The sequence below is a fragment of the Ictidomys tridecemlineatus genome, chromosome 6 (genome assembly GCF_052094955.1).
Source record: "Ictidomys tridecemlineatus isolate mIctTri1 chromosome 6, mIctTri1.hap1, whole genome shotgun sequence".
Taxonomy (NCBI): domain Eukaryota; kingdom Metazoa; phylum Chordata; class Mammalia; order Rodentia; family Sciuridae; genus Ictidomys; species Ictidomys tridecemlineatus.
Window position 1 is genome coordinate 155,599,970 of NC_135482.1, and position 12,293 is coordinate 155,612,262.

The following is a 12,293-nucleotide window of genomic DNA, read 5'->3' on the forward strand; positions in this document are numbered from 1 at the left end:
GCCTGAGTTACCCCCTTGCCCCCAGTGGTCGCCACCAGCCAAGATGGCCCCCCTCTAACATAAAATTTTTCATATGATTTTTGAAGTTTCTCCCTTCCCATGTCTCTGGTTTCTTTTATGCTCCACCATAAAGTTTCAGTGAGTTGTGTGCTTTCTTCTCATTTCATTCCTTCCTCAGACACAGCATTTACTATCCCAGCTATCACTGCCTGTCCTCTGTCTCCCCAACTAGGGTCTGTAGCTTTTCCATCTTTTGGGGTACAGTGCTTAGCATGGTACCTAACAGATAACAGATGTTCAAAATAGATTCAAATAGATGACTGAAGTGAAACAAGATTCAGGATTATTTAAGAGAAGGCTTCTTAAATTAATCTTAAGTAGAGGGGTCTTTCTCTGAGAACCTCTTGGGTTTCACAGTGTTGAAGCCATAACACACTAATTTAATCACACATTTACGTGTATAAATACATAGGGGCTAATATTGGACAGGGAATAATGAACACACCTCAAAAGCCTAATCTAATAACACAATCATCTAAAGTACTATTGTGTGTGTGTGTGTGTGTGTGTGTGTGTGTGTGTGTGTGTACGCGCACAATGTTGGAAGAAAGGATCACAAGTATTTAGCTGAAATTCTTATGTAAAGTATATTTATCATGTGGGTTGGAAGAGAAACCTCAAATGCTGAGGAAGAATAAGTGTTTTCTATTCTCTGACAGGCACTGGGAAGAATCAAAATTAGAGTGCTGGGGGCTTATTAGAGCCTGGCAATGCTGGGCCAAGACTACCAGGGGACAGATTGATCATTCCTGCCTTACCACCCAGCTCTGTTGGTCAACACCAAAATGTTTCAAGTTCCAGTTCAAAGGCCACATCTAGGAAGTCTTGCTTAATCTCTTGAGTAAAACAGTCCATTCCTTTTCCATATACTTTTACAGACGTCCATCATGGAATCTTATGCTTCATTGCTTTAGGAGTTAGGTCTATTTCCTTTTCTCACAGCATTTCTCAAACTTTTCCAAAGTAGAAAATATGCTTCACATTTAGATCCAGTACAAACAAATGCATAAATGTTTATGTGTACAATTGGAGAAAAGATTTCATTAAAAATACTTATGTGTAATGTACTTTGATGCTTTCTATTCTATTTCTCTGGAAGAAAGACCACATTTTCTTTTTTTTTTTCTTTGAATATCCAATATCTAGCAAAACACCTGGCGTACAATGGTACTGAATAAATGCTATTAGATAACAATTTGAAAACACTATCAATGAGTAACTATAGACAAAATCATTATAACATCTAAATGGTTGTTTCTCAAGGTGACATACCAAGGTGCCTCTCTAAATCTTAATAACTCTGTTCAAAGAATGAGAAGGAATGTGTATCTAGGACTTGACCTCATAACAATACCTCTTATGTTTAGCTTTGGCAATCTCTAAAACTTCTTTATAAATTTTCATTTTTTAAGTTACATCTCAAGTATCAAGGCTGACAGAAGCTGGGCACAGTGAACCCTGTAGGATATGCTGCCTCTTTACTTCATGTGCTGGAAGTCTGTATGTTCTCTCTCAAAGGAAGGAGACTAGTGTTGACTAGAAAAAAAATATGTAGGCATAGGTTGTCCTTGTTGGGGAGGCAATTAGGTGGGAGAGGGAATGGGAAAGGTAACACACACAAACACACACACACATACTTAATACATACATAAATAGAGAGATATAAATACATATTAGGGAAGGAGTCAGGCAGTTCTAAGTCATCTGGGGCAGAGTAGTCTGTAGCCAGATCAGCTATAAGTATAGCAGTACCTTTGGTGTGATCACATAGCACCTAAAAGCACATCACATGCTGTCTAATTATGAGGAAATATGGAAAACATATTCCAGATTGTGTCATCTTTCAGAACCTACAAGATTCAAAGCACGTAACAAATTCTGAAAGACTGAGGAAAGGAATGAAGAAAGAAAATAGGAAATTTTAGCTCCTAGTTTAGATAAGCTTCTTATTGGTAATATTCTCAAGCCAACAAAATGCTGAAAATATATCATTCTACTTCATTACCTCCGATCAAAACTGTCGGGTACAGCTGCTTAACATTCTAGTAATCTCTGTGGATCAACTGGCACAGTACATTTTTAAAGGGTGTATTTATGGGTATGTAAGAGTCTGGGTATTTTGGTTCTCATTTTATTTTTTCTTACAGGTTACAGTTAAATACTATGATTTTAAATCAATTATGAGGGAAACATACATTAGCTGTATGTATGTATATACATACATACATATATACATAATGTATGTACATACATATGTATGTATGTATGTACTAATCAGCCCCATATAGTAGTACATACAGCTAATGTATGTACATACATACATATGTACATTACTATATGTACTACTATATGGGGCTGATTAGTTTTGCAAATGGTAGCCGATGCAACATCCTAAATGTTTTTCTACGTGTGTACATGTTCCTCACTATTTCATTAACTTTTTGTTGATGTAATATTTCTGTTGCATTTTATGCATGTCTCATGCTTGTTTCCCTCTGTTGTTTTTCCTGAATTGATCAATTCTTGATATATAGGAACCAGTATCTGGGTTAAAACCAGACTCAAATGAATGCTAACTAAATGCTATGCTAACGATATGAAGAACCCATCAATACTATCAGGCTATTCAAGGCAATGAGTGGACTTCTGTCTGATGATGAGGACTGCCTAGTGTTGGCAAGTCTCCATATTAAGTATAAAGGATGATAGCTTTACAGGTGACCCTCCATATCTATGGGTTTTATATCACTGATGAAACAATCTTAGATCCAAAATATTTGGGGAAAAAAAACCTATGTTTCTCGTGAACTCTTACAGACATTTTTCTCATCATTATTCCTAAGCAATAAAGTATATCAACTATTTACATAGTATTTACATTTACTAGGTATTATAAATACTTTTGAGATGATTTAAAATACATGGGAGGCATACAGCACCCACTCATCTTTAAAACACTGAGAAACTAGGCAATATAAGAAACTTACCTCAACATTGAAAATACTATGTATGACAAACCCAAGGCCAACATTATTCTGGATGGAGAAAAACTGAAATAATTTCTTCTAAAAACAGAAACAAGCAAGGATACCCACTTTTACTATTCCTACTCATCATGGTTCTTGAAACCCCAGCCAGAGCAATTAGGCAAGAAGAGGAAATTAAAGAGATCCAAATAGGAAAAGAAAAGCTCAAATTATCTCTGTTTGCTGATGACAGATTGTATATTTAGAAGACCCTAAACACTCCATCAGAAGACAGTGAGAGCTCATAAATGAATTCTGCAAAAGTAGCAGGATACACGATTAACATTCAAATCACACGATTAATACTGAAATCAATGGCGTTCCTATACTCCAATGATAAATCTGCTAAAAAGAAATTAGGAAAACTATCCCATTCACAATAGCCTCAAAAGACAAAAGTCAAAACAAACAAACAAACAAAAACTTGGGAATGAATCTAACAAAAGAGGTGAAAGACCTCTACAATGAAAACTACCTAACACTAAAGAAAGAAATTGAAGAAGACCTTAGAAAGACCTCACATGTTCTTAGATAGGCAGAATTAATATTGTCAAAATGGCCATAATACCAAAAGTGCTAGACAGATTCAATACAATTCCAATCAAAATTCCAATAACATTCTTAGAAATAGAAAAAAATCATTTATGAAATTCATTTGGAAAAATAAGAGACCCAGAATAGCCAAAGCAATACTCAGTGAGAAAAGTGAGGGAATTAGTGACAAAATCATATACCTCTCCTCTTTATATCCACTCTTCAGCTGTCTTACCACCAAGGCCCCTTGACCTCATTCCCCTGGAGGGCAATGGTCTTCAACATTACCAGGCTCCTTATCATTAGTGGCACTCAGAGAGGGGTTGCATACTTGTGCCCATGCACCACTGCAAGACTTATCCATCTCCCTGCAAATGACCTGTGTGCCAGAGCACTCTGCTTGTAAAACATTTAGACTGGATAATTACCTGTGAAGAACTGAGAGGGGCAACAATAGCAACTGGTTAGGGGGGAGGGGAGAGTAATACCTATTAATCTTTTCCTAAATGGATACTTTACTATTCATATGAAACAGTCAATTCTTTTTAATTCTAACATGACTTTTCATTATAGTATAATTTTTCTCCTGCCTCTTTTTGAGAGATTTCAACTACTTTCATTCCAAAAATAGTTATCTGTCCTAATAACCTCTCTGAGAGGAAGGAAGAGTGAAGTCTCCATTCTCCAGAAGAGCAAATTCAGATTCAATAACCATAAATAAACTGTGCTCATCTGGGAAGCCAGCAGGAAGGCTGAGAGCAACACTTCTGCCTCTCAGGCCCATTCTGAGGCTCACAGGCTTTCCTGAAAGTGTGGCCAGCAGTTCTTTATTGTTCTGTACTGTTTGCTTGCAGATGTGAAAGCACAGCATGTAATGGGAGGAATTTCATCAGTCTCATACACTTGAGCACGCTCTTTTCTAACTGCACCCAGCTCCTTTCATTGAGCACAAAAATGTGAATCTGTTTCCCAAAGTGCTACCAAGTCCATCAATCAGAAAGGAGATACTGCTGGTTCTTTGGTGTTTTTCTTTTTTAGCTTAAGAACAAACATGGAAGTCTAGAGAAGCTTCTAGTGGATGGGGCCAATGAAGTGGCCTAAAACAGCTGTGGAACATCAGAAGGCCACAGGTTCCTTGGCCTGGTTTCAAAGACCCCACCTGCCAAAAAAGCCTCCCCAACCCACCTTACTGCTCATCTCTCTCCAGCTCTTACCCTTTTTCGTGGGCAGGCAAGCTGACTGTCTCCCTCATCAATATTGTGCACTCTATCCTGGTGCCCTCTTCATTTAGCTTTGTCTCATCTCCAAATCCTGGCACAGGAATGAGTGCTACCTCATATTAACCCACTGATCTTGCCGTTATCTGCATAGCTGGAGGCTACAGGCTCTGTACACTGTGAGTTTAGCACCTAACAGTGTGCATGTATGCATGCGTACAAGTATGTATGTGTCTGTTAGTCAACAGCACTGTTGTAGATGTGACGTGAACACTCACCTCTGTTGAAATGCTCTCTGGCCCATCTCTCTTGCAGCTCTCTTGACCTCTTCGGGAAGGGCGTCCTTCTCAGCATCAGAGATCTGGTACACTGTGTGACCTGCATCCAGCCGATAAGGACCTCCTTTTCCTCCCAGACCTGCAGTGTCTCTTCCTCCTGGAAAGAAACAAGGACAATACAGATGATAAATCTGAACCTGACTACAAAACAAAAATTAGATTATGGTTTTGCAGATAGTTCTGAGAAGTAGTGAGGTATGGTGGTAGACACCCAGAATCCCAGTGGTTCGGGAGGCTGAGGCAGTAGAATTGTGAGTTCAATGTCAGCCTCAGCAAAACCAAGGCACTAAGCAACTCAGTGAGACCCTTTCTCTACATAAAATACAAAATAGATCTGGGGATGTGGCTCAGAGGTCAAGTGCTCCTGAATTCAATCCCTAGTTACCTAACCCCACAAAAAAAAAGATATTTCTGAGAAGTATATTAATTGTACTTAACAGTAATTAAAAATTCAAATAACCTTTTTCTTAAAATAAAGGTTTTCCCCTATTTAGCATGATTTTCCACTTTTCTTATCCATCCAAATCTACATGTTTTTCAAGTTCCATTACAAATTCTATGACACGCTTCGTCTGAGGCCTATACCTCATAGGGATTGATACTCAGGTGTACTATTTATTACTCTTCATTATTTTTCCTTTTCCTAAAAACTATGTAATGGATGGGATCATATTTTATTTATATTTTTAACTCTGCCCTAATTGCTTGAACAATATAAATACTTACTATAGATCTGCTAAATAAATGAGCAACTGTTCCTTCACTTATTACCTTATTTTCCCACAAAATAGAAAAAGACAGTGAAGCTATAGATAAAATTTCTTTTGTTTTGAAAATAATGAAAAACAATACACAGAGAAGTTAAGTGACCTAATGATGACCTCTGGCTTAACTAAGATCTGAAGCCAATTATTATATCAACTTTGACTTTTAGCTTTGAATAATATACAATGGATAAATATTAACAGTTTCAGAGCAGCCTTTCAATATAAACCCACCTTTTACATATTTATAAGTATATGTCATGTAATACTGTATGAACAATTTATGTTAAAAATGAAAGTTAAATGGCTATAAGGCTACGTAGGTACCATTAAAGAAGTGGTGGTGACATTGGCTAGATATATTCCAAATGAAATTATTTTAAAATACTACATTGGCTAGGAATGGTGTTGCCCACCTGTAATCCCTGGGACTTGGGAGGCTGAGGCAAGAGGATCATAAGTCCAAAGCCAAATTTAGCAACTTATCAAGGCCCTAAAGCAACTTAGTAAGACTCTGTCTCAAAAGAAAAAATGAAAAGGGCTGGGGATGTAGCTCAAGTGGTTAAGCATCTTGGGGTTCAATCTTTGCTATAAATCAATCAATCAATAAATGCTACACTGACCAAAGAAAATATATACATATTTTGCCTAGAATTGGCCAACTTATTATCTTTGCTTTATAAGGATTAGACTATTAGTAAACAGTATATTTTGTTTGTTCACACATAACTTGAGAACTCATGATGAGACCTCAGTCGAGGGATGGTATCGTATACTGCAGTAAGCACAGTATTGCATACTATACTAGTTAAGGCAGACTGCCTGAGTTTGAAGCCTGACTCCAACTCAATAGCTGTGTCTTTCGGGAAATGATGCAAATATTCTGTCTCAGTCTCTTCATTTATAAAACAAGTACACTAATATGATTTACTTCATGAGACTGTCATAAAGCAAAAATATTTAGAAAAGTATCAGGCAAAAAATAAGAGCTACATAAGTTACCAATCTTACAATTATTGTTTAAATAACTCGCATGCACAGGAGGAGGTAATTCTAGATTTATTAAGTGAAAAATTTGAAAACTTTTAGACTTTGGCTAAATTATAATAAATTATTTTTCTACTTTGAAGCTTTAATTGGTCTAATAAACTAAGAAGGAACACTTAGCATGAACCACTTCCTTTATGAAAGTCCAGGTAGGTAATTTCCTTTTGGGAACTACCATGACAACAGCCTATTAAATACAGCATCCTTTGACTGGAGCACATCTTAGTACATTTTTATTTAGAATTGGATGCTAGAAAATTACTTCTTGTATTTTTGTGATTCCTGGCTCCCATTCACAATCAGCCTGTGGCAGAGGGAACAGGAACTGGGTAATGACACTGAGCTATTGTTGGGAAGGTGTGTTTGGGACCTCATTCCCTTCTTCCAGAGGCTATTCTTAGCTATGGGGGGAGGTGAACTGGAGCTCAGCACTTCTTAGGTGCTCAGAGGTCATCATTTGGGAGATAGGGAAAGTCACCCTGGGGTACAAAGGATATGAGAGTTCTTCATGATTTCTACTTCCCAGAGCTTTCAATTTGTACTTTTAAGGTGAAAACTCTTGCTGGAGGTTCTGCAAGGCGTAACTTTAAAGGTAAGCTTGGACATCCCAAACCAGTCCATGAGTTAAAGTGCAAGGTGGGCAAGGCAGGTAGGTAAGGGAGGGGGACTTTGAGGACTTGTTGGGCCAGAGCTAAGTTCAATGTACAGAATTTTGAGGGAGAAAAATGTCAAAGATCAAAAGACAAGTTCAAGCCAAGGGCTCTTGATCAACTGAAAAGTAAAAGGGGAAACACAGGTATCATCTGGACAGATGTTGGAGCTAGCAGATGCAAGTTGAATAGTAAATAAGAACTTTCACTTGGGAGCAGTCCCCTGCTGGGGAGCCTACATCTGGCCTGCTAGTTCCTCAATGCATTCCATATGGATTAAATCTTGTTGGCTTGACACTACCTTCCAGATCAAAGGACATTTCTAAAAATAGCCTTTCTTTAAAGAGCTGCTTGATGAATAAACAGAGCAGGCAAGAAGCCTACAGCCTGTTTGGTAGCTCATTGTCTTAGCACAGAAACCCATTTCCTGCCCAGGCTGACAAGGCTAAGAGGTGCAGATTGTCCTCAAGGAAGGTGAAGCTTGGAGTCCCTGCCAGCTCTCCTCAGGGCTCAGATAAGCTCAGGCAGTGCACACTCTGGCCCTATTCCTGTGGCCCAGCAGATGTGTTGGCTCCAGCTGCCCAAGGAAATAGGAAGACAGCAGTCATGGAACAATGGTAGGGTCTGGCAGCTGAGAGGAAGGAATATTCATTTGCTTACTCTTGGCATCTGTACAAATAGTAACCAACCCTCCTCTCTCAAAATCTTGCATCCTCATCACACTCACTTCTGAGATGTGAAACACAAGGACTATTTCTTTACCAAATCAGTTGCTTAAGAAAGAATATACTGTAGATTTCTGGCAAAAACCCAAGTGCACACAGTTTAAAAGATGGGATTAACACTTGAATGAATACCATCCTCAGGCCAGCCACTGAGCTCAGTGCTTTTACTATCAAATCTTTTTTCAGTCCAAATCATGACCTGGTGAGGCAGTTAGTATCACCCTTTTACCAATGAAGCAACTCCAAGGGGGTGAGAATGGTGTTAGGTCTTGGGTCTGTGGAGCCTGTGGGAATCAAAATGCCAGGTTCTTCTTATGTCTTGATGCCACACTGGAGACAAGGGTAAGAACACATTGACTGACTAATAGGAAAGGCTGAGAAGCTCAGCTGGTCTCTGAGCCTTCTTGGGGAGTTATGCAGAGCAGTGTGCTGGCTTGATAGGAAGCCAGACCCACAAGAATGCCACGTTTGTGCTACCAACCTGTTCCACCAGCCCAAGTATTGCCACCCACATGGGGCATGTTGTCTGGGTCCTCCTTCCCGTGTTTAGGGGAGCTCACATCTTCTCCACTGTCTCTGTTGATTGTTATCTAAAAATGAAGAAATGAAATATTATCACTATCCTGGGACCAACACCAGAAATTGCATGACAGAAAGAATTCTTTTCCTGCAAGTCCTTAAGGTATCTCATAATCTTAGGCTATATACATGACAGATGCTGTTTGTGTCTGGCAAAAATTTCCTTAGTTAGCCTCCATCTAATTGGAAAGAAGATGAAGTACTTTTTTAACAAATCCTTTTTTATAAAATAAAAGGAAATGGGTGGCGTTTCAGCTTCAGAATTTCCCTGGTGCAGAACATGCTACATTTACAAAAAGAACGAGACCTCCGAGACACAGAGAAAATGGATCTCAACAGTCAGACACTTTCCCAGCCATTTAAAAAAATCACCACCTTGCTGATCAATCTCAGTGAATAAACCTACATTTTAGTCATTTCATTTTTAAAGAAATTCCATTACTTTGAGAAATGCTATTTTATATAAGATATGTAGAAACAAAATCAGAAAATGCATATATATGTGGCTCAGTGGTAGATTTATGTTCTATTCTCCTACATATATCAAAAGTTGCTTGTTTATTTTTTGGATCCACTCCAATGTTATGGTGTTTTCTATTTTTCCTAATTTGTCTTTATTTTAACACTAAATTTATGATTCCTGAAATTCAAACAGAAAAACTGGCACTTTAGTTCCCCCTATTTCTAAAGCTCTTTCATTTATTTTAAAGCAACATACCAGAATATACACACCCCAAAATGAGGAATGGTGTTCAGAACAGTTCTTGCAATTAAACTGTCAGTGCTCAGACCATTTTTGGAACTTCCCCTGTCACTCTACCTGGCACTGACCTCCTGTGGTTGATTCACTGGACCAAATCTGGTTAATAAGGTGATGAGGTTGGGTTTTAGTCAAAACCCATGTGCAATTCAATAATGAGACTAGTTTGCTTACATGGGGTTTGACTCTTCTATAAGCCAATTATAAAAAAAGAAGTTCCAAAACTAGTCTCAGCAGTGATAGTTTTATTGAAAAAACTGTTCTGAACACCATTCCTCACTTTGTGTGTGTGTGTGTGTGTTCGTTCTGGTATATTATTTAAAAATATATAAAAGAATTTGGAAGAGGTTAAATGAAAAGCAAATTTCACTGTGTCTTGTACTTTCATCAAACATTATTCATCTCCTTTAGACATTTCACACACTCCAGTCAGTCTCCTCTGAGAAAATAGATTTTAGGTACTGAAATTAATGGCCTAAGGCAAAAGAAAAAGCACCACTAATAGCTTCCATAGTTACCTCCAAAATCATGCTTTTAAAGTTGCAAAGACACCTGTAGTAGCTGTCAGTGGGGCAGAAAACAATGTGTAAGTGCTGAGAGAAATGAACTAATGTGCTCTTTGTCACCTGTATGTCTTGCCATGTCATCTGCTGGGAAATGGTGCTGCTTGCATTGACCACAAGGCAACCCCAACCAACCCCAGGTGGGGGCCTAGACATGTTAGAAAACTGACTAATTCTTGAAAAAATAATCATTTGCCAAACCCTGATTTACTTCAGAGAAAATATGCCATAAAATTCTAGAAATATTTAATTAAAAGTAAGCTGATTTAATTTTGGGTCATCTTATGAATGCTGTTATACTCAAGGAATGTATTTCTCTAGGTGGATTACATATGTACATGTCAAAGATTGGTCAAAGCCATTTTAAGGTCTCTCTGACATAAAGTTTCATAAAAGGGGCAAGCAGAAAGGCTCAAAGAGTTCAACTCAGAACACAAACTCAAACAGATACCAAGGAAGGACTGTCACTTGAGGAAGTTTATTTCCTGGAGACAGATGTGTGCTATAGAGCCACTGGCCATTCTGCTGTCTGTTGTCATTCTTGTGTTGAGAAGCATTTGTAATGAATTTCCCTTGAGAGGTGGTTTCATCCAGAAAAAGCTCAAGTAAGTCATTCTAAGGACATAGACACTACTGAATTTACTTAAGGGAATCAAATTTTCTTCAAACCAGAAAATATGGCTTTTTATAACTTTTGATAGAACCTGATACACAAGCTAAAATCCTTGACGTGTTCCCTAAAGTGGATACCCTCTACATCCTTTGAGGTATGTGCGCAGTGATCCTAAGAATCATTATCCTCTCACTTATGAATTTAAATGGAAAAAAACATGGATTTTGTAAACTATAAGTCATAATGTTTCAGAGTGAAGCAACCCAAAGCCAGTACAGGGAAGGGATATGACTCACTGAAGCCCTATGATTCTGGGCAAGGCCCATATATTTTAAACTCTTCCTTGAGCACATCCTTTAAAAAAATCAATGAAATGATATAAATAACCAGGATATAATTTTAGAAGACAAGTTAGCTCTTGGAAGTATGAGTGGACTACATAGTTGCTTACCATTTTCCATCTAGTTGTTACCAAGCAGGAATTTCTTCTTGCCTACACAACATCCATTCTTTCCTTCTTTTGAACAGAATCATGGAATTAAGCAGCAAAATCCAATTCCCCTGTGCAGGTTCTAGTGAATTGGTTTAGGGGAAGCCATGTGACCCGAGATGACAGAGAAAGTCTGTCAAGAGGCTTCTAGGAAAGCTTTCCCTCCCAGGTAAGAAGAGAACATCCTGGGGAAAGCTTCTGACTATCCTGAATGCACTATTTTCTCCTACCTCCACTGCACATGTGTGCACACCGAAACACACATACACCCACTGCCTGCCTTGGGACACAGGTGAGTTAGGACATGACGTACAGAGCTGTATCTTCCACCTGGAGACCAAGTAGTGACAAGAAGGTGGCAGAGTGAAGGAAGAGTGTATTCTTCTTAAGACACTTTTGAGCTAGGTATCCTGCCCTGGAGTCACTTAGCTTTTATCCTCCACATAAACAAACAATAAGTGTCCTTAGGGTTTAAGTCACTGTTAGTTGGGCTTTCTGCAAGTCGGACCCAAGGGCATGAGAATTAATTGATTCATCTATTAAGGGATGAATGAAAGGCAGCAGGGCAGAAGCTACTGTCTTGACTTTCTGAGATGGTTCTACTTTTAAGAAGATATTCCTTGAATTTTCTGACATTAAACACTTCCATAATTATATCAGATCAGTGATTGTACTTATTACAGCTGCCTACTATTTTCTTGATGGATTAGCAACCAACTGAATGTATCTATCCATTTGTTTTATAAGCACAAACACTCCTGTGCCTATTTGGGGGTGTATTTACAACTCACTAGGATACAGAGATGCATGAAAAAGGATCTTTGCTTCTATTAAGATATTGCATAAATGGAAGCAAAATCATAGCATGGGGTGATACAGGCCATCATATGGTACTGACCACATCTGCCTGAATCATATTAGAGTCTG

The 12,293-nt window shown here is 38.3% G+C and overlaps 1 protein-coding gene and 1 long non-coding RNA gene across 4 annotated transcripts in view; one reads left to right on the forward strand and one right to left on the reverse strand.

The window, feature by feature from the left end:
- LOC144365062 (uncharacterized) overlaps nucleotides 1–6,566 on the forward strand; it is a 162,997-nt gene extending 156,431 nt beyond the window's left edge. For both annotated transcript variants that reach the window (XR_013423338.1, XR_013423339.1), the window contains exon 5: nucleotides 5,153–6,566. This is a non-coding gene — a long non-coding RNA (uncharacterized LOC144365062). The remainder of the gene's footprint in view (nucleotides 1–5,152) is intronic.
- LOC120888434 (von Willebrand factor A domain-containing protein 8-like) overlaps nucleotides 1–12,293 on the reverse strand; it is a 183,708-nt gene that overhangs the window by 91,570 nt on the left and 79,845 nt on the right. Inside the window, exons 4-5 of one of the 2 annotated variants that reach the window (XM_078015851.1) lie at nucleotides 8,843–8,951; nucleotides 5,116–5,272 (exon numbers count right to left, since the gene is read on the reverse strand). In XM_078015851.1, the coding sequence (XP_077871977.1) occupies nucleotides 5,116–5,272; nucleotides 8,843–8,875 (190 nt within the window). In that variant the 5' untranslated portion in view covers nucleotides 8,876–8,951. Of the gene's footprint in view, nucleotides 1–5,115; nucleotides 5,273–8,841; nucleotides 8,952–12,293 lie in introns of those variants that run through there. The other variant, XM_078015852.1, reaches the window with a different exon arrangement.